The sequence below is a fragment of the Strigops habroptila genome, chromosome 1, assembly GCF_004027225.2.
Source record: "Strigops habroptila isolate Jane chromosome 1, bStrHab1.2.pri, whole genome shotgun sequence".
Classification (NCBI taxonomy): Eukaryota; Metazoa; Chordata; class Aves; order Psittaciformes; family Psittacidae; genus Strigops; species Strigops habroptila.
Window position 1 is genome coordinate 154,557,153 of NC_044277.2, and position 22,291 is coordinate 154,579,443.

Below are 22,291 nucleotides of genomic sequence, written 5' to 3' on the forward strand. Positions count from 1 at the left end.
AGCACCAATTTATTTCCAGCTAGTAGAGGCTCGTCAGTGGCAGCATAGTTTATTACAGAATTCATTAATATTTGATTTTAAGGATGTGGCATACTCTGCAAGTGGCTGAAAATGACAGTGTTACATAACTGCTGTGATCTATTTAAAATTACATTTTTCTATCTTAGAATCTCAAAAATGAGCGAGAAAAAGGAAGAAATCCAAGATTTGAAGACTCCCAATGAAGGAAAGATGGTTCCCCAGAAGCCAAAAGAGCTAATGAAGAAATTATGAGTCCTCCTTAAATGCCCCATGCATACAAATTAATACCAACACAAATTCTTGTGCTTAATTCTACTTCAGGCCACGGGCATTTTCCCCATCTCCACCAGGAAGACTCATGGATCAGAAGTCATTCCCTGAACAATCACTGGCCTGAAGAAGAGTGCGTGTTCTTGATGAACTCTCAGAGACAGCACTCACCTTGGAAACAGGCAGCAGAAACAACAGACTTCGCTTATAAAAGCAAAGGTTTCACAAAACTCACCATGCTTTTTCATTTCTAATGTACATATTTCCTACATTAAACACGGGGCAGGCAACAGGAATGCAAAAGGCATTTCTAAAACAATTTGGACCACCTCTAAAATTCACTTGCTTGTATAACAGCACCTCATTCCTGAAATGCCCGGATTTAAACACATTATTTCACCTACAACTGATGTACAGTCACATCTGAGGAAAGCACAGGGGCCATTTCAGATCTCCAGATCTCTCTCCAGTGATTTGAAAGCATAAAATGACCAAACAGCATCTTGATTAACGGGCACTTTCCTACCACAGCTTGGACGAGCACGTAAAGACATGGGTTAATTACTCATGCAAGGAAGAGCTTCCCTCAACCGAATTACCTACTTGCTATTCTATAGCACACTCTTCCTGGCTCACCTCCCATCTCCCCACACAAAGCATGTGACAATAACCTTCTAGGTTTAAACAAGACTTACACCGTTAAGTGGTGCGATGGTAAAGATTTTAATAAAATAAATGAAAAAGAAATAGAAAAGAAATACCGTAGATGTGTCCTGATGAACATTTAACTAATATTTCATTACAGTGCGGAACAGCCGTAAAGTACATGTCCACCTTAATTATAAATAATTTACTTTTGATAAATTACACTGGATGAAAATTTAATATTGGAGCTATTAGAACTGGTTCATTAACCCTAACATCTCATTTACAGAGTAAGTAATTTCCATGGGTCCAGTATATGGCTTACAATGCTTGAAGTAAGAACAAAGCCAGGAATTAAGGCTTTGGGAAACTCAGCTCAACTTCAAGTGTACCAAGTATTTTTTTTTCCCTATTGTATCTTTCATTTAAACAGGCATGTGACTAAAATGAGAGAATGCTTGCTCTACGAAAAAGGCTGTCCTAATTCAAGTATCATTAAAATAAAGAAAATAAGCATTAAAAATAATGGTTGGGAGGGGATAAAAAAAAAAACCCTCAATCTCTTCCAGATGATCATTAAGCAGTGAAATGTTGAATATGCACAACCTCAAATAATGCATTTAGCAGAACAGTGGCAACTATGTCTGAAACAAACGCCTGTAGCATGAAAGCAAGATATTGCTAAAATCCTCACCATTTATTAACATATGTGCATCCTGAATCACTTCTCCAATCACCATGTGACTGGATAAAAGAAAGGCAACTCAACTCCTCCACATCAGGTGGTTCTCTCCTGGGATAAAAAGCCAAGGCACTGCAGTGCAGCATTTCTCAGGAAGTTCCCCACTCCTTCTGGGATGTGACAGCCTTCCCTTGCTCGGCATGCAGGGATGCGCTGCCCAGCTCTGGGTTGCAGCAAGAAAGGCCAGATAGGAGCTAATGGCCATCATCTAAGCATCGCAGCAATGACTACTGGGACACTGGGCTCCTGCATCCTAAACACAATTCCTACTGCACTGAAAAAAAGGTGGTTTTTTTCTAATCATGTTCCTAATTTAATCCCTGACTGAAATAAACTCATAGTTATTGTTATACGTTCTTGTTTTATTGATATTCATACTAAATTCTTAGTTGCAGCATGTATTAGTTCATCTTAAACTGGAACAATGTCTTAGCCAATTCCATTGTTATTTCGCAGTTATACAGTTTTTCCATGTTGGTTGCTTCCACTCACCATGCACCCTTATATTTCTCTGCACATTTGTAACAGATAATGCTTGTATATTGGTTGGGCAACAGCAAGTGTAAACCAAAGGGAAAGTACAGATATCTCCAGTACGGATATCCCCAGTTTCTGCTTATTTCCTAGCAGTCAAGGAGCAAGTATTCTCTAGTAAAGATGGGAAAGAGGTAACTATAATAGGGAACAGAGGAATTGAGTTGACTCCATATCCCTTGAAGAAGAGTAGTGCAAGACTCCAATGAAAAAAAATAAACCCAGAAATAATAGCGTTCACATGTTTTCCTGCACCACGTGGCTCATAAAAGCAATTCTGCTCTCATGAGATCATTACTCTGTGTACATATATGACAATCAAGGATAGCATTAGGAGCTTAAAAGCAGATGCAATACCATATAGCAGAACATTTTCCAGGTAACTGCTCTGTATTACAACAGCAGGGAGGGAGTCAAAATTGTGCTTCAAACACTCCGGCAAACATTGAATTGCTTTGACTGAGATTTTACAAGAGATACATGCATTTAGGTATGCAGTTGTAACCACCACCATACACCTAGCCAAAAAAGACTCATTACAAATTGTGTGTGGAAAATGTCCCATCTTTCCCATCAGCAAACAACTGCTTAAAGAAACTGAATTGACACTGGATACCTGATCCAGTCAAGGGGAAAGGCATACTTTTCTGCATGCTCCAAAGGCTGTAACATTTGGCATCTCAAGGAAATCTTCCTGGCACTTCAGCCTGGGGTAACAAAAATGTCTAGAAAATATTCCTTATCGAACCTGCCAACGTTCAGTGAATGCCATGTTAGTGACATGCTGTAGGATCCTGTACCACAGCTCAGATCCTTATCTTAAGATGGGGAAATTGGCACAGTACACCTCTACTGGCATAGACATTATCTACAGCAAGATCACTCGCTTAATAGAAACCCAAAGAGAATTCTGCTTGCGTTTCAAACCACCCTTCCACAGAGGAGACAGAATAATACAACTTCTATGTCGTAATTATGAAGGTCTTGTAGGTTATCCAAAGGATATACTGTACACTATGTCTCCTTCTGCTGATACAGTTATAGCTTATAAGGAACCCCTGTAACACATATCCCATCCAAGTACTGCCCAAAGTTTTGGATGTATATCAATGGCATCAAAAAAACCTTCTAACTGGTCCAGTATTATATTAACATTTACATATTAACAGAGTAGGAAGAAAACTAAATATTACAAGGATCATAACCCATGATGCTCTTGAAGAAAAATTAGTCATAACTGAAGATGAGTATAAAGTTCATAATAGGTGTGTTACACCCTCAGAATGTATGAAAATGTCTAACTACAACCATTATATATCATCAGCACTCCACCACTCCACCTTCTCAATTCTGATGAGCCTTGTCACTCCTGCTGATATAAAAATGTACATGAATGCACATGTGGGCTGTGGTACAGACACACTTGTCACATGGTTGATTATCTCAACTAAATGAAAACCCTTTCCATTTACCAAGCACACTTCCCCTGTATTTCTCCACCTATCTACAGATAATGAGATGAATGAATCTGATTGAACTGAAATACAGAATAACAAGAATATGAACAGTTCTGCAAAAAACTCTAAAGTACTTCCAGTTGTTTGATAGGAATTGATAGGTTCCAGTTTGGGATGCCCCATCTAACATATTGCCTCAATTCCAAACTTCTGTCTATATCATATTTCACTGTCTTAAGTTCCCCGTACATTTCTGTGTATCTTTAGATAGATGACAGGCAGACACAGGTGACAGGCAAATATACATTACAATGGTGACACAAGAGCAGTTTCATACTGAACCAAGCAGACATCCCATTTTAAGCTGTATTTGAGCTCTTTGACTATAAACCCAAACCAACAACAACAACAAAAAAATCCTCCCTTATTTTCTGATGAGCTTCTCATGTATACTGCTGAGAAGATTTCAAAAGCCGGACAACTTAGGCAAGACATTTGTAAGATACAAGACCACAAAAAAATTATATTTAAGTTCTTTTTCTTTAACTTAGCCTTAATTTCAAAAATCATACAGAAAGATAATTTGTTTTCAAAACCTACTATTCTGGAATGAGAAAGAGTACAGAAACTTCACTTTATGAGGGTTAACAAACATTTGGGCAGTGGAAATCATCTCTGTGCTTTAAAATTTCATTTCATAAAAAAGCTAAAAAAACAGTACGACCTGTTCACATTCCAATAAAGTTAAAAAGGCACCTTAGCTTAAGCTGATCAATACTCTTCAGATGCCTGAATCGCCACTGTGGTCTGACTGGATTGTTCACAGAAGCTGCAAGGTTGCAATCCCAGAGACATTCACGTCCTGATGCATTTTTACCATCATCTACCCCTCTCTGTAAAGCAGCATGGATGGCCATATAAGCCATAGCCCTCCTTCCAGCTGCAACCTCTTCAATAAGCCCCTTCTCCAACACTAAACCCCTGAAAAGCAGGTACTTGATAGGCCAGGTATATAGAACGGGATATACATTGCCCTAGGATGGCAAATTGATGAAAGAAATGAAACGCCCTAGTGCCCTGTTTGACAGAGCCTACTGCACCTCGAAGGTAGCATTACCAAATCTTCCCAACCGCCCATTCATCTCAAAGCTATTCACTCTTCCGACACTTGCACCTGCAGGCAGTGAGGACGGTAGGTCTATGCTGAACAGAATAAATGCACCTCATTGCCTGGAGCCAAGGAACAACCCATGGTCTGCAAGTGTCAGCAGCGATGCGATACGAACCCTCACTCAGCCAGAGAAATAAGGCCACATATGCTGCTTATTCAACCCACACAGTGACTCCACAGAGTCATATGCTCTTCCCAAACAGACACACACGCTCAGAAGTCCCAGCCTGTGCAGGCTTTATGAATTCTTGAATATGCAAGAGTAATTCTTGCCTCTCCAGAGCACACAGCTAAAGTACTTTGGAAACCATATGTCATAAAGAGAAAATTTCTTGTCAAAATGCAGATCTTCAGGACATCTGTCTATAGCCTCTCTATAAATTCGCATCAAACTACCAAGGCTTGCAGCACAGCATGACCACCTTGAACAGCGTTTCAGCAGCTCTCCAGATTCTCCGGTATTCTGGGTACTGCCCAAGTAATAATTAATAGAGTCAACACGTTCCCAGGAGTTGGTGTTGATTCTGAACCCACAAAATTGTCCCTGTGAGTACTGAAATGCACAACACATGAAATCCCACCGGCCACTTCCAGATGTAGAGCTTACACAATGTTTGCTGCAGATAATAAAATCTCATCAGCTCTTATTCAAGCTGGATAATAACAATCTATTTTATGTCAGAGCCATGTTTAAAAAAAACGTCATCTCCTCCGCTTATGAAAAGACAGAGCTACTTCTACAAAGCTTTATTTTACAGTAGTATCAAAATAACGTAAATAACACACTGGAAGCACCATGTTGCAATTCGAGCTTCACATAATCCAGTTACCTACCACCAAATCACTGCAGACAGGAAAGAACACTGCAGTTCGTGCAGTGCTTACAAAACAGCTATGATCACAGTCAACAAAGGGGCAAAGCCTTGCACTTACTTCTGGAAGATCTACACAGGAATGGTGCCAGAATCAATTGTCTGGCTCCGTGCCTCACCTCCAGCTTGCAAGACCGCAGCTGAAAGGGTCATTTGATCCATTATACCCCTGCAATGTCCTGCCTGCTGAGTTTGCCAGGTCATGCCTGGTAAAGAGCCTTGCTTGCTCATCCCCACCACGCAAGAAGCCCCAGTGTCACTACAACACTCAGAGACAGCTTTGACTGTTGAAAACAACTTCAGAGTCCTCTCCAGAAGCACCATGCAAGCATTTCCAGCAGCGCTTCCAGCACTACCCATCTCTGCATAGCACAGCCACATAACCCAGAGAGGCGTTATCAGGTATCAATGTGATATTATCACATTATCAAGTCAACCAGGAGAAGGCAGTGCTGTGAGGAATGACCTGTAGCAGTTAGGGCACTACAGAGGTGACACAGATGTGAAGGGAAAAGGGAAGACTGTAGGGAGAAACACCTAAAAAGCATTCAAATATGATCGATTGTGTTTTGTTTAAGAGGAAATGTTTGGGGGTTTTCCCTCATTTACAGCTCAAAAATGAACACTGGTTTGCTGCATACCCAGCTTTTTCTTATTCATACCCAAACATAGCCCTTGCACAGGGGCAGGTATCACCAGATCCTGAGGCTAAGCCTTAGCAGCCTGAGTGTTAGTTTTATCGAACTACTGCAATTCTCTTGACATCTGAAAACCACACTCTTGGTGCACGCTTTATTCAAACCTTTAGAAACATTAAGGTCCGAGTGTCATTTCTCAGGGAGAGCCCATGAAAAGGATCTAAAATAAATTGTCCATGATTTAAAATTTACTTAACTCTTATGGAATGTTTTCAGGACTCCGTGAAAGAACAAGTACCAATGCATTTGGCTCAGGGCTTGATCCTGCAATATTAGTTAGTGCCTCCAGCCTTTTACAGGAGAGGCTAATACCATTTAAAAAATACTTTCAGCAACAGTATCTAAGTAACCTACCTAACTACTGGATATGCAAATGAAATAAATGGTTTTATTTCTCCTCCTAACTGAATACAGGAAGTACACAATTATCAAATGGGGCTTTCCTGTTCCAATGCCAGATACCAAAACTTCATTACTCAGTTGTAATTATTTCCTCTTTATTCTGTAGTTTATAGGTAAAGAGGAAGGCTCCGGTTCCATGATGGTTCATACACACGTGGCACTTGGCAGAAGTGATGCTGGTTAGACGAGGACACACAACTGCACCTTTGCTGAATTAGACAGGGAACTTGGTATGGAGCTTTTGCTAGCTTGCTAGGGGTTCATGGAGGAGGGCATAAAGCATGCCAGCACAAGTTGAGCCTGCCAGAAATTCTGCAATGCCTTTGAACCATCAGAAGGAATTTGTATCCCACAACTCTGTGGTCAAACAATGAGGTTTGAAGAGAAAATAAAGTGGAACCAGGAGGGGAGAAGAGGAGAAAAAGGGAAGGAATGGTGGCAGGTGGTGGAGGGGACCCAAATCCTAAATAAGCAGGTTGGGCAGAAAATTACTCTTGAAGCAGGGAGAGCCAGAACAAGGGAAGACACAACCTTCCAAATATATTTGGGCTATTTAGGAATATAGCCATATGGCATCAGTCAAAACGTAAAGCAACGAACTCATTTCTGTAGCCTACCAGTGGTACTGAGGTGTCAGGGAAAGCAACAGTCCAAGGTACTGCGCTAAATTTCTTGTGAGAGACAAACTGGGTTGATGCCCCTTTTGCACCTTTATATCCTTACATAACCTCACAGTGTGAGCCCTGCCATCCCCTCCCACCCCAGAAAGCGATAAACAGCACTCCTCTTGCTACAAAAATCAGTAATACGAATAATAGTAAAAAAAAAATGCCACACAGTCATGGTACAAACCAGCTCTTGTGAAAGGGAAGAAGTTAAAACAACAGTGCTGCTACTTACATTCTGGTATTGCTGGTCTTGTTAATAATTACAGATTTCCCAGTCTGATCCACATTGTGATCCATCCCAAAGTAAGCTGCCACTCTGTGCACCAGCATCCTCTGGTATGACGACATCTGAGGGAACTTTTTATAGTGATTACTGGAAAAAAAAAAACCAAACAAAAAACCAAAACCAAATCACATTGATAATGACATTGATAATGACATCCCCCCTGAGCTATAATTAAATGAGAAGAGCAACACATTCAATAGCTGTCCTTTGTGCATTTACATCTCAACGTTTGCTACAAAAAAGCAGAAGAAAAAAAGGAATTATTTTTTGAATGTCTAATAAGGACGTTTCCATGTGCTGCACTAGGACAAAGCTCATGCTTCATGGTATCACCAGCATTCTGTCTACTGGGAAGAGCTTGTCTCCTGACCCCATGCACCCACTGCACAAACAATCCTGCAGATTTGAGAGGCACTGGCAGCAGCTCTCTGCCTTCTTCCCTGAGGGCAGATGCAGGGTGATGCTGAAAATGTCTAGCTTGGCAAACACTCCTTTTTTCTCTTATTGACAAAAATGCTTATTTCCCACCAACATAATTTCTTCTCCTCTGCTACTATTCGGACACTCTATTTTCTAAAGCCTCAGAAACATTTCATTATACAGAGCACATGATAGCAAGAAACCCTCCACTAAAGTTCAGTTTTATTTTACAGCGATTTAGAATAACATGCACACAACGAAACCCATGAGTAGTGTATGTGATCATCCTCTGCACTGCAAGCTTCAATTATATTTTTGGACCCAAAAGAGCAGGGCCAGTGCAATTACAACATCATGAAAAGCAAAAGGTATCTCCTGTATTTTAAGCAGTACCACCACGTGCCAGGAAATAAAAGCCTGATGTGGTCCACACATGCGACTTCAGAACCAAGCGTGGAAAGTCGACTTACTTGTTGTCACTAATAAAATCAATAATTTCCTGTTCCATTTTCAAGAGAATCATTCTGTCCCTGTCAAAAAGAAAAGCAAGGATTTGTAGCGTCAACTACCAATAGACATTTCAGATGAAAAAATGAATATATCAATGTTCATAAGGCGACTTTGCAAGTGCTGTCACCCATCTTGATTAAAAATGAAAGATGCTTTGCCCTGGCACATCTGGAGAAGGTCGCTGCCCGCTTTGCTGACATACGTGACCGATTTAGATCTCTCAACTACGGCCTGAGAGTGCTTCCAGACACACCAGGCTGCGATCAGTGCATTACTGCATAGAAAGACTCTGACTGCTATGGATAGCTTTGCTCCTTTTTCACCTTGTTTTTTTTTTTAGCTGGAGAAGGTGGTTTCCAGCTCACCTTCACGAGAGGAGCTTTTACCCACAGAAGCTTTCAACATTTTGTCTGAGACACATCTTCCAGGAGGCACTGATCTGCAGGTGAGAAGACGGGGCATACCTAACCTAGATAGAGCACACAATACAGAACACCTTTGGACTTTGGCTTCCCAGGAGGCAATGCTGCAGCATTCCTCAGTCAAAATGCTCTGGTTTCAACTGGAAGGGCTCAGATGTGCCTTTTTCCTCCTTCTTTCCTGCCAAAAACATGCAAAAATTTCCGTACACACATTTTTTCCTAAGCTTGACAGAGTCCATCACTCCTTAGTTCCTCTGAACGGTCTCACTTTGTGCACATAAACCAATTTGAGGACCTTCCGTCATCTCTACAAGAGGTTATGCAAGCTGTTAGGTACCCAGCTATCCTTAGCTCTCCTATCACTGCAGAATTACGTGGTACCTATTTAACAGGTTCAGTTGAAATGAACGTTGGGGAAAAAAAAAAATCACAGCATATAAAACCGGGAGATATCCTTCCTTAAGACATTTAGAGGCAAATTTAACAATGAGATAAGCTTGTTGCTCCAAATGGAAACCACGGGAATACCGAGAACAGGAATTGGCACTGTGCATAGGAATATAATTGTGTACAGCACTGCCAAAAGAAAGCTACTTTATATTTATATACAAATCTCCCACTGCAATGGCTATAATGTTACTGCTAACATCACGCAGAGCTATAGGCAAGAAGATAAGGACAAAGACCAGATGTTGCTGAAAGTGAAGCGAAGCAATGGGTGACTGGACAGGGGAGGAGGAGTTGATGACTTTTTATAGCTTTTTGCTTAGTTAACAGCCTACCTCCTCTGCATTTTCTTTCATAACCATCTCCAGAACTAATAAAACAAGGCATACAGTTACAGGAACTCCAAGACTGCCAGCTCTAATGCAGAAAATACCTACCTGGGGTTATTCTTTAATGTGTTAATGAGAAACTCATGCAAATCTATGCCTGTTGAGTCCGTATACTCTTGGCTGCAATCTGAAAGATAAAAAGAAACATACCCCCCCCCCCATTTATTTCATCTCAGCAGTTACGATTAAGCCATGCTATAAATCAAAATGCATTTTCCAGCAACAATTTGAGAGCATATGCTTAGAAAGAAAATGTTCATTTGGAGTTCAGCCAAGGAAGACCCTTGCTCGGAAGCATGGGGTGGACTCTCACAGTTCCTCTGTGCTGCTCTACCGTGAACACAGCACCAAAACCAGACACCGACAGAAACCTCTGGTCATTGGAAAAGCACAGCAAGCTTTCAATGCCACTCAAGACTCTGCCAAATTCTTCCTTTAAACTACTAAAGAAAATTGATAAAATAAGAAAAAAAAAACCCTTTTATTCATCAGTGTCTCTTTGGATCACTTAACAAATGCTGTACACGTGGCAAATGAGGCATCATGCCAGCGGGGATTTTATTTGCATTGACAGGCTGAAATCCAGTCACGCCTGAGAGTGGGTGTGTAGGAGGGATGTGTGACAGTAGGCAGAATCAGTTCTTCAGCCTTGCTGTATCACCCGACTCAAAGGTACACAGATCCTCATGCTGGTGTGAACTGCGAGAGCTCCATTGGAGCCAATGGATTCGGCTTCAATGAAGCCAGTGGATTTGACAATTCACACCAGCTGCGGATCCACACCCAGGTAAGCAGTGACTGCTTCCGGAGAGATTACATTGTACCTTTATACTATGGGCTCATAAAGAGATTTTGGTTGTTTGGGTTTTTTTTTTAAATACCAAATTTAGATACAACGTCTTTTCTGAAGAAGTCTTAGTAGGTGATAACAGTAGATTGCAATGCAGATTAAATGTCATGAATGGATTTCTTTACAGCATGTAAGAGAAATTCTCCATCTTCTCCACAGTGAAGAAGATTACTCTCTACTTGCATTGCACAAGTGACATGCCAATATGTTATCAATGGGGAAAAAAGGTCATTAGTCTTGCACTTACCTTACTATAGAATCACACGTACATTACCTTATTATACAATCACATTTACATATATGTGTTTATACCAACACAGTTAAGTATTCAGAGGAATGATTTTACATTAAAGAAAATTAATAGCCTCTAATACCAAACCTCAATTTGAAAAGTTTCTTCACTTTCAGAGCCCAATGTTTGCATGTAAAACACTCATGCATGCACATTCCAGGTTCTGAATTTTCTCACTGTATGAAAACACTTCTTCTGTGTATTCATACTCAAATAAAGAAATGCATGCTTATAGAAACATACCATCCTTTTTACAAAAGTAATTACAGCAATATAAATATTTTTTAGTTCACCTTTTGATAACATTCTGATCTTGTTCTTTTCACTGTTTTTATCTTTTTCTTTATTTCTTTCCTTCTCCTTTTCTTTCTCGGAGTCATCTTTATTAGATTTATCTTCTTCTTGCAAGCTAGGAAAACTTGAGAGCTGTAGTTGGATTGATTCCTGTTGGGAAAAAGAGAAAGATAAATTCAGGGCCAGATTCAGTAAGCCTCCCATGGCTCCCAACCTGCAGAGATTTATATTTAACTAGGTGTAATTGTAACTAGAAAAGCTGAAGCCAGATACATTTCTTTCCTATTTGACAAATGATTTTTTTTTTCCAGGAGAATAATGATGTCTTCAAGGCCAAATTCAAACGTGGTAAGTGTATTTCTTCCCTCATATTTGAATACTATCAACTTCTAGTCCACCTCTATTAAAGGCACCATATTCTACACTTCAGTAATTCTCACTTAAGACTTATAAGAACAGTGAAATACATTTTATATGGGCTTTAAGTAAGTCTAACTTAATTAATGCTACACATTAAGTGATGATCGATGGATAGATGTCTGAAAAATAGAACTTTTCCCCCATCACTAAAAGTCCTGCATGTTCATATGAACTGTTTTGCACATTGCAGTATGAGTTAGACTGAGCTTTCGAGCTCGGATAGCAGAGGAATACCAAAAAATTATAAACTCAGTTGTATACAAGAGGGCTTACTACCCAATCAGGTAATTTAAATACAAAGGCATATGCAGACATGCCTTTACAAAAGGGGTGAAATGTGCCCTGTGATTTTCAAACAAGCCATTGTGCTAAGTGAACTTCTCCAAGGCATCACAAGTGTTATGCTCAAAAATTCAGCATCTCAGAGACCGAGTCCCTTTGAAAGCATACTCTGGCTTTCAAAAGGTAATTAAAATTGAGAATTCAAGCTGGTTTGCATTTTCTGATTTGCTTTAAAGAAGTTGTTCCCCACTTAAACCATTACTTTATACCGGCTTTGCTTTAACAAAACACAATTTGCTTTCTTTTGCAGTTCCCATGGCATTATTATATATTTCAAAAAAACCAGTCTGGTTGGTCAAAACTGAAGGAAGCTACTTGTGTGGTCATGTGCTTTTGGAGAAAAAGATGGACAAAATAATACTATATGCTTAAGTAGTGTAAAAATGCTCATTTGCATTAAGCTGTCCCAAAACTCCCCAATAATTCAGTTTTCTGTAATAGAAGAGTCCTGCATGCCTGATAGGTTTTTATTTTTGGCATCATGTTAATGAAAACCAAATTCAGCAATACTGGAGAAAATAGAGTTTTGTGAATGCTTGTAAATCCGTTTCTTCATAAGCTTTCAATGAACACTAGCATACCAAAATACCAACACAACACTTTAAAGGGGTTGGGCTTGTTTTTAAGCAACCAGACCATTATGAATTCAAAAGAGGCTTTCAACCAGTCATCACTACAAATATTAGGTTTCTGAGTTTTTCAAAGAACTACAAATCAGCCACCACAACACATGGAAGACAAGCTCCTAGCAGAACGAGATCAGCATAAACATGCCACAGGAAGACAGAAATTCATCATTTCTCACTAACTGACTTTTGTGAAGTTCAAATGTGGCACAAAAGACTTGAGATGAAAAGCACTGTAAAAAAGAAACAAAGCCCTAGAGCCAAAATTTAACCTGACCTACTGCCCTTAATCCCTACTCCTGTTAGTTTTCGCTGACAGCATTAGAAAAAACGGAGCCTACAGAGGGAAAGAGTGGGAACTCTTGGTCATTAGAGACAAGGATCATAGGATACATAGAACAATGTTTGCTAACCTGCTCAGTTGCAATCAGAGGACTAAGCTTATGCCTGCTTTCTTTCACTTCAAATGGCAGTTCTATTTCTCATTCAAACAACAAACTTTGGATCAACCCCTGGCAGAAGACCCCAAAGGATAACTCCGGTTCCCGCACTGCCTGGAGCAGAGCTTTTCAAAACAGGAGAAAAATGTAACTGGCCATGCTGTTCCCAGGATGTTAATCCTAACCTTGACAGTGTCCATTAAAATGCACTTAGGAAAGGAAAAACGAGACTTTACATATAAGCACACATAGGAACATACAGCAGCTACTGTCTTACATGTAACATAATACTTGTATATTGGCACTAGATGAAACACACAAAAAGGCTGTCGCGTCGTGAAAGCAAAGCTACTGTATATTTTCTTAGATTTTTATTGATTTTTTCTCAATAATAAAATACAATGTTAATAAATACATTGATACAAGGTAAATATAGTGAACAACAAAATAAATGTTCAAATTGCAATAATACACTTCTTGGTCAATAGTTTAACATTAAAGGCAACATTCCTTTTAAGTAAGGACATAGTGAACCATTAGGTAAGCGTTCAAGATCAAGTAATACAGGTAAACAAGTCTTTTCCCTATACAGGAAAATGAAGGCAAGTATTCAAATATAAATACAAACATCAAGTCTGCAGTACAATCCATACTCAGTCGTTCTGGCAATGTACCGTACATTCTCTGGCAATCAGTTCCCTGTGCTTTGTAAACCATTAAGATAAAATAATAATGAAAAAGTAAAGAAAGAAAATTCAAACCGAATTATAAACTACCATGCGCCGCTTAATACAATCTCTTTATACTATTCTCCTTTTCATTCCCCGTTAAACAATAGAAAATACAAACAAAAGCAGAACAAAAGCCACACATCTTGAAGAACGCGAGTTGAGCAGAAAGCGGATACCTACAACAGAACAACTGATAAAATAACCTGCCCGTCTGCTGCATAAGCATCATTGTAGAGCAGTAGAACATCTACATGTCCCCCTGCTAAACAACCTGGTTTTTGGTCTTTAAAAAAAACAATAAGCTAAAAAAATACAAAAATCTCTCCATACTTCTGAGCCAAGAGGAGAGCTGGATTTGTTCCATTTCAAGTCAATAGAAGAACAGTGAGAAAGTACACTTAGATGTGATATTTTGTTTTTGTGCTAAGCTCACAAGTCACTTGCTCAAGCTCTCTTGATGGTTGATCTCATTTGCACATAAACAGCTCATAAATTATAGGCAGTGCTCTTAATAGTTAGCTTTGGGTTCTTTTAATCCTTGCCCTTACCAGGCAAGCAAAGAGCATTTGAGGTTTTTCCTTTTGCTTTTTGGGTTATTTTTTGCAGTTGGCCTACAAAGACTGCCACCAGTGTTACTGTCTGAGGGAGGGGTGCAGGGGACAGAACTCTGCCAGCTGCTGGGAATACAACACTACCAGCACAGCTAAACTCATATACACGCTTTTTGATACCGGAAAATCTACACCAAGAGTTCAGAGAACAAATGCCACTCAGGAGAAGGCATCCTCAGCTCTACCAAGGTATTTCAGAGAGCAAAGCACCTGTGCATTTTATGTGAAGGGGGACACTGATATGAACTGGAGTCTCAGAGGAACCAGAAACCAGAGCATATTCATAACTGTATCTGGTGCAGCCTCGAAAGAGATAGCCTTAGAGAAAAGATCATATTAATACTCTGATTGTTACTATTTTTTTAATTTTAGAATCTGAATTCTTTTGAATTCTTTTCCATTTGCTGAAATTTTCAGGGGGTCTGGAAAAAAAAGCAAACAACACCCTGTGATATGGTATAAAACTAGTATTTCAAAATAAAGTTCACGCTAAACCAGATAACTTCATCAAAACACATTCATTGTCAGATGTAATTTCCCTCCCCCCAAGACATACATTGTTAAATGCCCAATTAAGTAACATAATCATGCAACTGAACATAGAGGTCAACCATGCAGCTAAGGGCAATGATTGCAAGTGTACCTGATTGTCATGAAGATTCTCTGCCGCTGGGCGCGGGGATGACTCTTCACACACAGCAAGGCTCCGGACAAGTTTTCCTTTAGCTCCTGACTGAATAAGATAGAGAGAAAACAAACCAGAGAACACTGCTACTGACCCCAAGTCATATCAGCTGCACCCTTCAGCTGACCCTAAATACCCCAAATAACTACTACCCACTGAGCCAACAAAATTGGATCTGCCTTTGATGCAGACAGAAAAGGATTCCAAGCAACAAGTCATTTGCCACACACGGGAAGTGGTGGGTTTCAGTTTTGCTTTTAATAAGTTTCTGCTAAGGTTCACCCACTTCCACCAAAAATTGTAACAGCAAAGAACAGATAATCCAATACTGAAGGTAATTTTACCTTCAGTACTTTAGTACTTTACTATTTGAATTCAAAGGTTCCTTTTGTAATTTGGGTTTTGGTTAGTTTGCATGCTTGCTTGCTTGGCCTCCCCCCCATCTTCTTCTAGTAGTATTATATCCAAGGAACTTGGCCAAAAAAAAGTGCAAGCCTTATGGATCTACACTTGGAAAATTAAAAGGAGGTTTTTAGGGATTTTTTGCTCCTAAAAGCTCCTTCCTGCCCCACTTAGGGAGCCAGTCAGTCTCTGCTTCTTTATGTCAAGATTAGTCCATTAAAATTAAGTTCAAACAAAAACGTTAATTACTAACGCACAAGGAACAAGCTTTTCCCTTCCAGTGGATACAGAAGCACACATCGCATGCTGTCTAACACAAGTGCACAGTGAGCCAGGCAGCATAAAAGTACGATGGATAAATAAAGGGGAGCCTGACACGTTTTATCTAGCCGAAGTCCTTTGTGCAATGAGATTGTGGGGTGAGGGGAAGGAAAAGAACCATAAAAAACCAACCACCACACACATGCTTCTCAGCCATCATTTCAACTGCAGACAGACGTTTGATCGACATTCGTTAGCCTACCAAGGCATGTAATTCCAAACAGAGATGGACCCTTACCTTGGATCTCTTTTTCTGCTGGTTCTGATTTCCACCTCGTTTCTGGGGATAGCAAAAAAAGAAAGCAGTTATCACTTCAGTGGAAAATATGCCTGACAAGAGCATTACCAATAAAGACAGACACTAAATCGCTCCTATATAAAACTTTAATCAGTTGATTACTGCAAAAATAACTCTCCCAAACCCAGTCTGGAAAGCAGGGAAATCCGAGAATCATCTCTGCTCACTTTATTCATTTTAAGAACAGGTACGAGCAAAAGCCACACTGCAGAGTGTTCTGTAATTTTGCATAAAATAAAAATGTAAGAAAAGGCATACTTCAGTAAATGCTCCCCCTCTCCAAACTCCTCTTAAATTGCAGTCCTCCCCTTTATTTTTATATTTGTTTGAGCAAAAAGGAATAAAACCCCCTCATTCAATAAAGTCTTCTTATCAAATTACCTTCTTAGGCTTTGCATAACAACTTTTTGTTGGCAGTAACACCTACAAACCAAACCACACATTAAGTAATTATTCATTATTATTACCTGTGAAGTCACGAGATCAAGGTAGTTTTCTGAATCCCCAAAGAGGGAAAACAGTCAAATATTTCACCAAGCTCTAACACAGACGTCTAGCAATTAACTTCTCAAAAATTAACAACATGGACAGCAGCCTCAAGAGTTTGAAAGGTATAACAAATAACACTATTTATTTATAGGGAGATAAAAGAACCCAAAATAAAAAAAAAAAAGTTAAAACTTTTAAAAAAAGAGTCTCAAAATTATGAGAGAAAAAACAGGGGAATTGAAGGCAATGAAAGATCACAGAAATGGAAAGGTAATGGTAACCCACTGATACTTAATATGCCCATTCACTATTCCTGTCTTACCTGCAGATCTGTCTTGGCATCACTCTGCTTCTCGTCCTTCTCGTCCACTTCCGAGCTTTCAGATTTAGTAAGGATACAGTTGTCCGGGTTCACCTCCAAGATGGCAGTCTCCTGCTCCTTCACAGCTTCCTCTGCTGTCTCCTGGTTCAATTTACCTTGCTCAGACATTCTTCCAGACAGAAATTAAAACAACAAGATCTGGTGACCTGAAAGGTGAAGATACCACAACACAAACACACACACAGGAAAAAAAACACTGGAGGTGAATTTTTTCTTTAATCCCCAAGTACTTTCATTTGCTTTGATAAACAAACCAAAACATGCAGCTCAGGAGTGAAGAGAGAGAGAGATATATACATGTTCCAGTTGAAGAGCTGTACTGAAATGACAATATTGCCTAACGTGGGTTTTGTACGTGGTAGAAGCCCACGGTGCTCACTACCAGTTAAAAAAAAAAAATATAGAATTTGAAGAGGTAATAATTCAATATAAATATGAAATCTAAATTTGGCAATAAAGCTCTGAGAGTCAACGCTTTCAGGCATCAAGTTGACAGCTCCATTATTAAAATCCTAAGCCTCTTCCCAAGCCCCACGTTACTCTCCAGTACTATGAAAATCCTACAGGAAGCCCTTGGCAGGTATTTCTAATGAAGATATCTTCACAGAACCGCATTTACTCTCAGCTCACAATGGGTTGTTGTACAGAAGCTTTAAAGGCTTTTCAAAGTTAAAGCCTATTATTATTTTCTCTCTCTTTCTCTCCCCCAGCTCCCTCTTGAAGCCTCCCCCACTGATCAATTGTCAAGCAAGACTCATGAATTATTTAACTTTTCTTTCCCCATCCATTTGGCTTAAGCAGTATCTTCAGGAAAAAAATGCTGCAGTTGAGAGAGGGAGTTATTTCAGAAAGGGTCTTTTGCAATACCTTGCTGCTTCTCAGCAATTAAATAGTGGCTATGAAACAAAACCACACTTGGCCACGTTTCTTTTTACAGCTTGCAATTAACATTCAACAGGTCTGATACCACTTACCTTCATTTTTAAGTGATGTTTTAAGCAAAAAAAAATTAGACATACTGAGTTTTAAAAACTCACATCTTCCAATTTTTGCTCTTGCTTTGACATCTTAAGCAAACACAATAATAAAACCTTTCCTACACCATCTTTCCTTTGAGAAGGATTGTGAATTTCACAAGAAATGAAGCTACATGGTTCGTAAATAAACCAACCGAACTCTGAAGCTCACAAATTAGCTCACAGCAAGCCAAGTCAAGCTTCAAGTGGTTCTCCTCCTCCCACCGCCCTCCCCAGGAAGTCCCATGGCATTGGCTACTCTGCAGTCACAACTGACACTTGAATGGCTTTGCAAAGAATTCATGAATGGCATGACCTGAACCTCGTCTGTTAAATAAATAACCCTTCCTTTGTCAATGATTTCCACCAAGAAACGCACACGGATGCACAAGTTCTTCACATTACCCCACGCCTCATCTACATGCTTACACAGGGTTCACAAAACTGATTGCACTTATCATCTGCACCAAAAAAGCCATTTACCTGAAAGTCTGCTATAATTCCCACTGTCTTCCTATTGTCTTCTGTTGCTCTTCGCTGGTTAAGTCCACACAAGTGATCAACGACAACGTGAGTCCCATGTCCCCATTAACAGTTCAGAGTGCCAATCTCCATGCTGGTCCTTCAGAGAGTTTGACGGATCATAGTCAACCTGGAAAAAGATGGAAAGTAAGTAACAATGGTAACAATCATGGCACAAGGTAAGGATGTAATAGAGAGGACCAGTTTTCTAACACTAATGACCAGCTTCAAGCAAATCACTTTCACAGCTTGATCCAGCTCCACCTGTCTCAAAACTGCCTGCTTCTTCTCTAATGAAGGCTAGAGCCGGCTGTTCAAGTCATAACAGCTCCTACGCAAGGAGCTAAAATTAAGAATTGCATTATGCACTGAAGATTACTCACTTCAATTTTAACCTTTTTTAGTGAATTCCAACACTTTTCATTAAAAAAAGCATTTATACATATTTATATATAAGCTCATCTGTTTGCTTCAACAGAAATCAATGAGGGTTTGAGGAAAAAGGACTTGCTTGCTTTTTAACCACGGCTTCTGCTCCAATTAGAATTTCAATAGCCAAACACTATTGAAAAAGAAGCTGGGTGGGTGCTTTTAGAAAGTGACCGGCTTTGCTGGGGTAGTGAATCAAGATGTTCCTTTCAGAAGCTGAATAGGAGTTGGAATGACCCAGAATAGGAGGATGCGAAAGAAGAAATCATACTCCCCGAGAAATGGCCACCAGACAAGCTTTCTTTTAAGGCACCGTCTGAGGAGGAAAAAGCACCAGGCTACGGTTTGGAAAATAAACCTGAGGGAAGAGTTGCCTCAGCAATGCAATTGATGCTGCTCATCAGATTGCGTTTGCCAGCTGAGCAGCTGATCTGACAGGAAAGGAGCATTTTGGGATGAGTCGGACTCATTTACAAGCCATGGCTGTGTGCCGAACTGCTTCAATCCAACAGGCACCTCTCTTCAAGGCTTGCACATGAATCACAGTTGAAGCAATTAGTGCAAATACACAAAACCAGCAAATAGGAGGAAACATGTATCCTTCTGCTGAGGGAAGGACATGACACAGACTCAAGACTGAAAACCACCTCACTCTAACATTAGACTCCTTGTTTCCGAGGCACGTTTTCCATCCCGTGCAGTTATAATTGCTGTACAGTACGTGGCAGCGCACTGGAACTCACCACATTGGCAGAGCTGAATTTCATACACCAGAAAAGGAATTTAGTCTTTCACAAACCACTCTCTCTAGGAGCTCCGGCACACAGAGGAGCCCAGCAGGCAGTTCAATAACCTACCACTGCCACCCTTCAAATTTACATACATAAACGTATTTCTTTTCCTCATACCACTTAATAATGTATACGGAGTAATACAAGTTAAGTCTTCCCACTCACTTTTTGGTATTTCTCAAAGGACATTTTCAGAAATATTATCTCATCGACAAACATAGGATCATGATGGGAGTGGAAGAACAACATGGAAAATTATGCCTAAGCAAATGTATTTCATGGAACCAATACATAGAGAGGAAAGAGTGAATGAACCTCCAATTGAAAGAAAAACTTCCATCATAACCATCTTTTATTAACTCTTTCCCTTACACTTCTAAAAAGGGGTGTAGAGCAGAAATAAATCAACCAAAACCAACCACAAACCAAAAACCCCAACAAAACACAGTGCATGACAGGTTGACCTGGAAAAAGACAGCCAAGGGATAGACCTTTGCAGTCAAAACCCTTCCAAAGTAGGAAATAGGTATCTGTACCAAAATCAGGACACAAAAAAATTATTTCAGGATTCTTCAGTGTTACTATGTCCTGTGAATTAACTATTCATAAGGCAAACAGAGCAAAACAAAAACACACCGATCAATCAAAGGGTATCATTTCCAGCAAGATAAGAGATCTGCCAAGACTCCAATAAACAGCATTTATGGTCTTGTGCCACAGATGCTTAACATAATCTTATCATGCTTTTCCAAAGACATATTTCTTCATAAACTGAGTTCCCCATATTTTTACACTTAAGATCTCCGACAGCAACCTCATTTTTCATTGACAATATACAAGACCACCACTGAATCTTAAATTAAAACAAAAAACCTCCATAAATTTCCCCAAGAAAGCATAAGTGGAAAAGCAGCTTACAGAGTGCAGCGACCACTTTCCAAACCCACAATGACAGTGCTTCTTATGATGATTTTCTTTAAAAATCTTTTATAATTACCTTATCAAGGGGAAGGAAAAAAAAAGGCAGGAAGAACTGAGACAAAAAGCACTCACAGTTAAGCTCTTCACCTTCCCTCAATATAAATTTCCTCCTCCTCCTCCTCCTCCTCCATTAGGCAATTTACAAGTGATGACTAATCATTTACATACTACAATACGTAAAATACACTTCTGGTTGTTTGGGTGGGTTTTCAAAGGGACTCGGGTTTCTATAAAATATTTAAGGGAGAGCATAAATAGCAAAAAGGAACCACTCAGAAAATAGCCATTAGGAGTGAGACGTTTTGATTGCAAATATGCCTGCTTCTGGGATATCTGGTTATTCAGTGATGAGGGAACTTTTTACTACTGTCAGTCCTGCAGTGACAGCACTGCTATGCAAAAACATACTGGATTATTCTCTTCCTTGTACATCAACAGAAACGTCAGCAACGATTTGACTGTCAAAACCTTCAGTACCAACGTGACGCAAAGGGCTGAACAAATGCACTTGTGGCTTTGATCCTTAGGTAGAAACCACAAAGCTTGTTGCTAGGTAAAACCCACCTTCTTTATTTGCAAGTGAGCATTTCATAGGGGTGTTGGGATCTTAGAAGTGGTCTACAGGAGCTTGAGGCAAAATTTCAGGCCCTAATTTCTCAGAAGAACTTGAGTATCGCACACTGAAATGCAACAGAAAATACAGGTGCCCACCAAGCCATTTGTAGACCCACTTTAGTGGAAATATAATCTGTGTGTATAGAATTTACAAGCCCCAGCTGATCAGCATACACTGTGGGATGGAAATGGTAGGGTTTTTCTTAAATTGCTTGCTTTATTAAGGGGATTTGTACTTTAGAAGCTGAGGGTACTACCCAGCTTGAGCAGCTACTTCCAGAGCTTTAAAAGGAATGGAAGAAAGCGCATATGGTCACATACATTCATACAACACATACCACGCAGATTTCAAGAAAAGTCAGTGGGAAGGAATACAGTTAATTTAATGTGAAGGAGTTTTAAAACTATACTCAGAAGAATTGTCAAAAAAGCACAGAAGAATGAGCAGAGACATTAGAAAACCCTCCTCAATTAACATCCGATGGCTACCCTTGAGAGCCCACCACAGGCAAGTAAGCCCCTTCTGTACTATGTATCAGGAAATGTTTTGATGGTCTCAACGGCATCACACACTGAAGCAGGAATTTTGAGATCCTCATGCTTCCAGTAAGTATCAACACATTCTCTCTGAGAAGAGAGGATGAGCAGGCTTTAAGGCCAAACAGCATACTCTTAACTGAGAACAGGCACCCTGTCAGAGTGAAACCCAAGGGCTTTTCTCTTCAAATAAAGCTGCTAAGCAGAGAGGTAAAATCATTTATGCCTGAACAGCTCCTGTAACCGAAAACTGCCTGATGTTG

General features: G+C 39.8%; 1 protein-coding gene across 27 annotated transcripts in view; it reads right to left on the bottom strand.

The window, feature by feature from the left end:
- The window catches only part of ARPP21 (cAMP regulated phosphoprotein 21), a 404,051-nt gene that overhangs the window by 78,866 nt on the left and 302,894 nt on the right, over window positions 1-22,291 (bottom strand). For all 27 annotated transcript variants that reach the window (XR_003989920.1, XR_003989925.1, XR_003989940.1 and 24 more), the window contains 8 exons: window positions 18,637-18,805; window positions 17,078-17,283; window positions 16,207-16,248; window positions 15,204-15,293; window positions 11,390-11,540; window positions 10,003-10,081; window positions 8,657-8,716; window positions 7,713-7,853 (listed from right to left, as the gene is read on the bottom strand). Coding sequence is in view for 1 of the 27 variants with exons in the window: in XM_030475686.1 (XP_030331546.1) it covers window positions 7,713-7,853; window positions 8,657-8,716; window positions 10,003-10,081; window positions 11,390-11,540; window positions 15,204-15,293; window positions 16,207-16,248; window positions 17,078-17,245 (731 nt within the window). In the remaining 26 variants the exon portion in view is untranslated. The remainder of the gene's footprint in view (window positions 1-7,712; window positions 7,854-8,656; window positions 8,717-10,002; window positions 10,082-11,389; window positions 11,541-15,203; window positions 15,294-16,206; window positions 16,249-17,077; window positions 17,284-18,636; window positions 18,806-22,291) is intronic.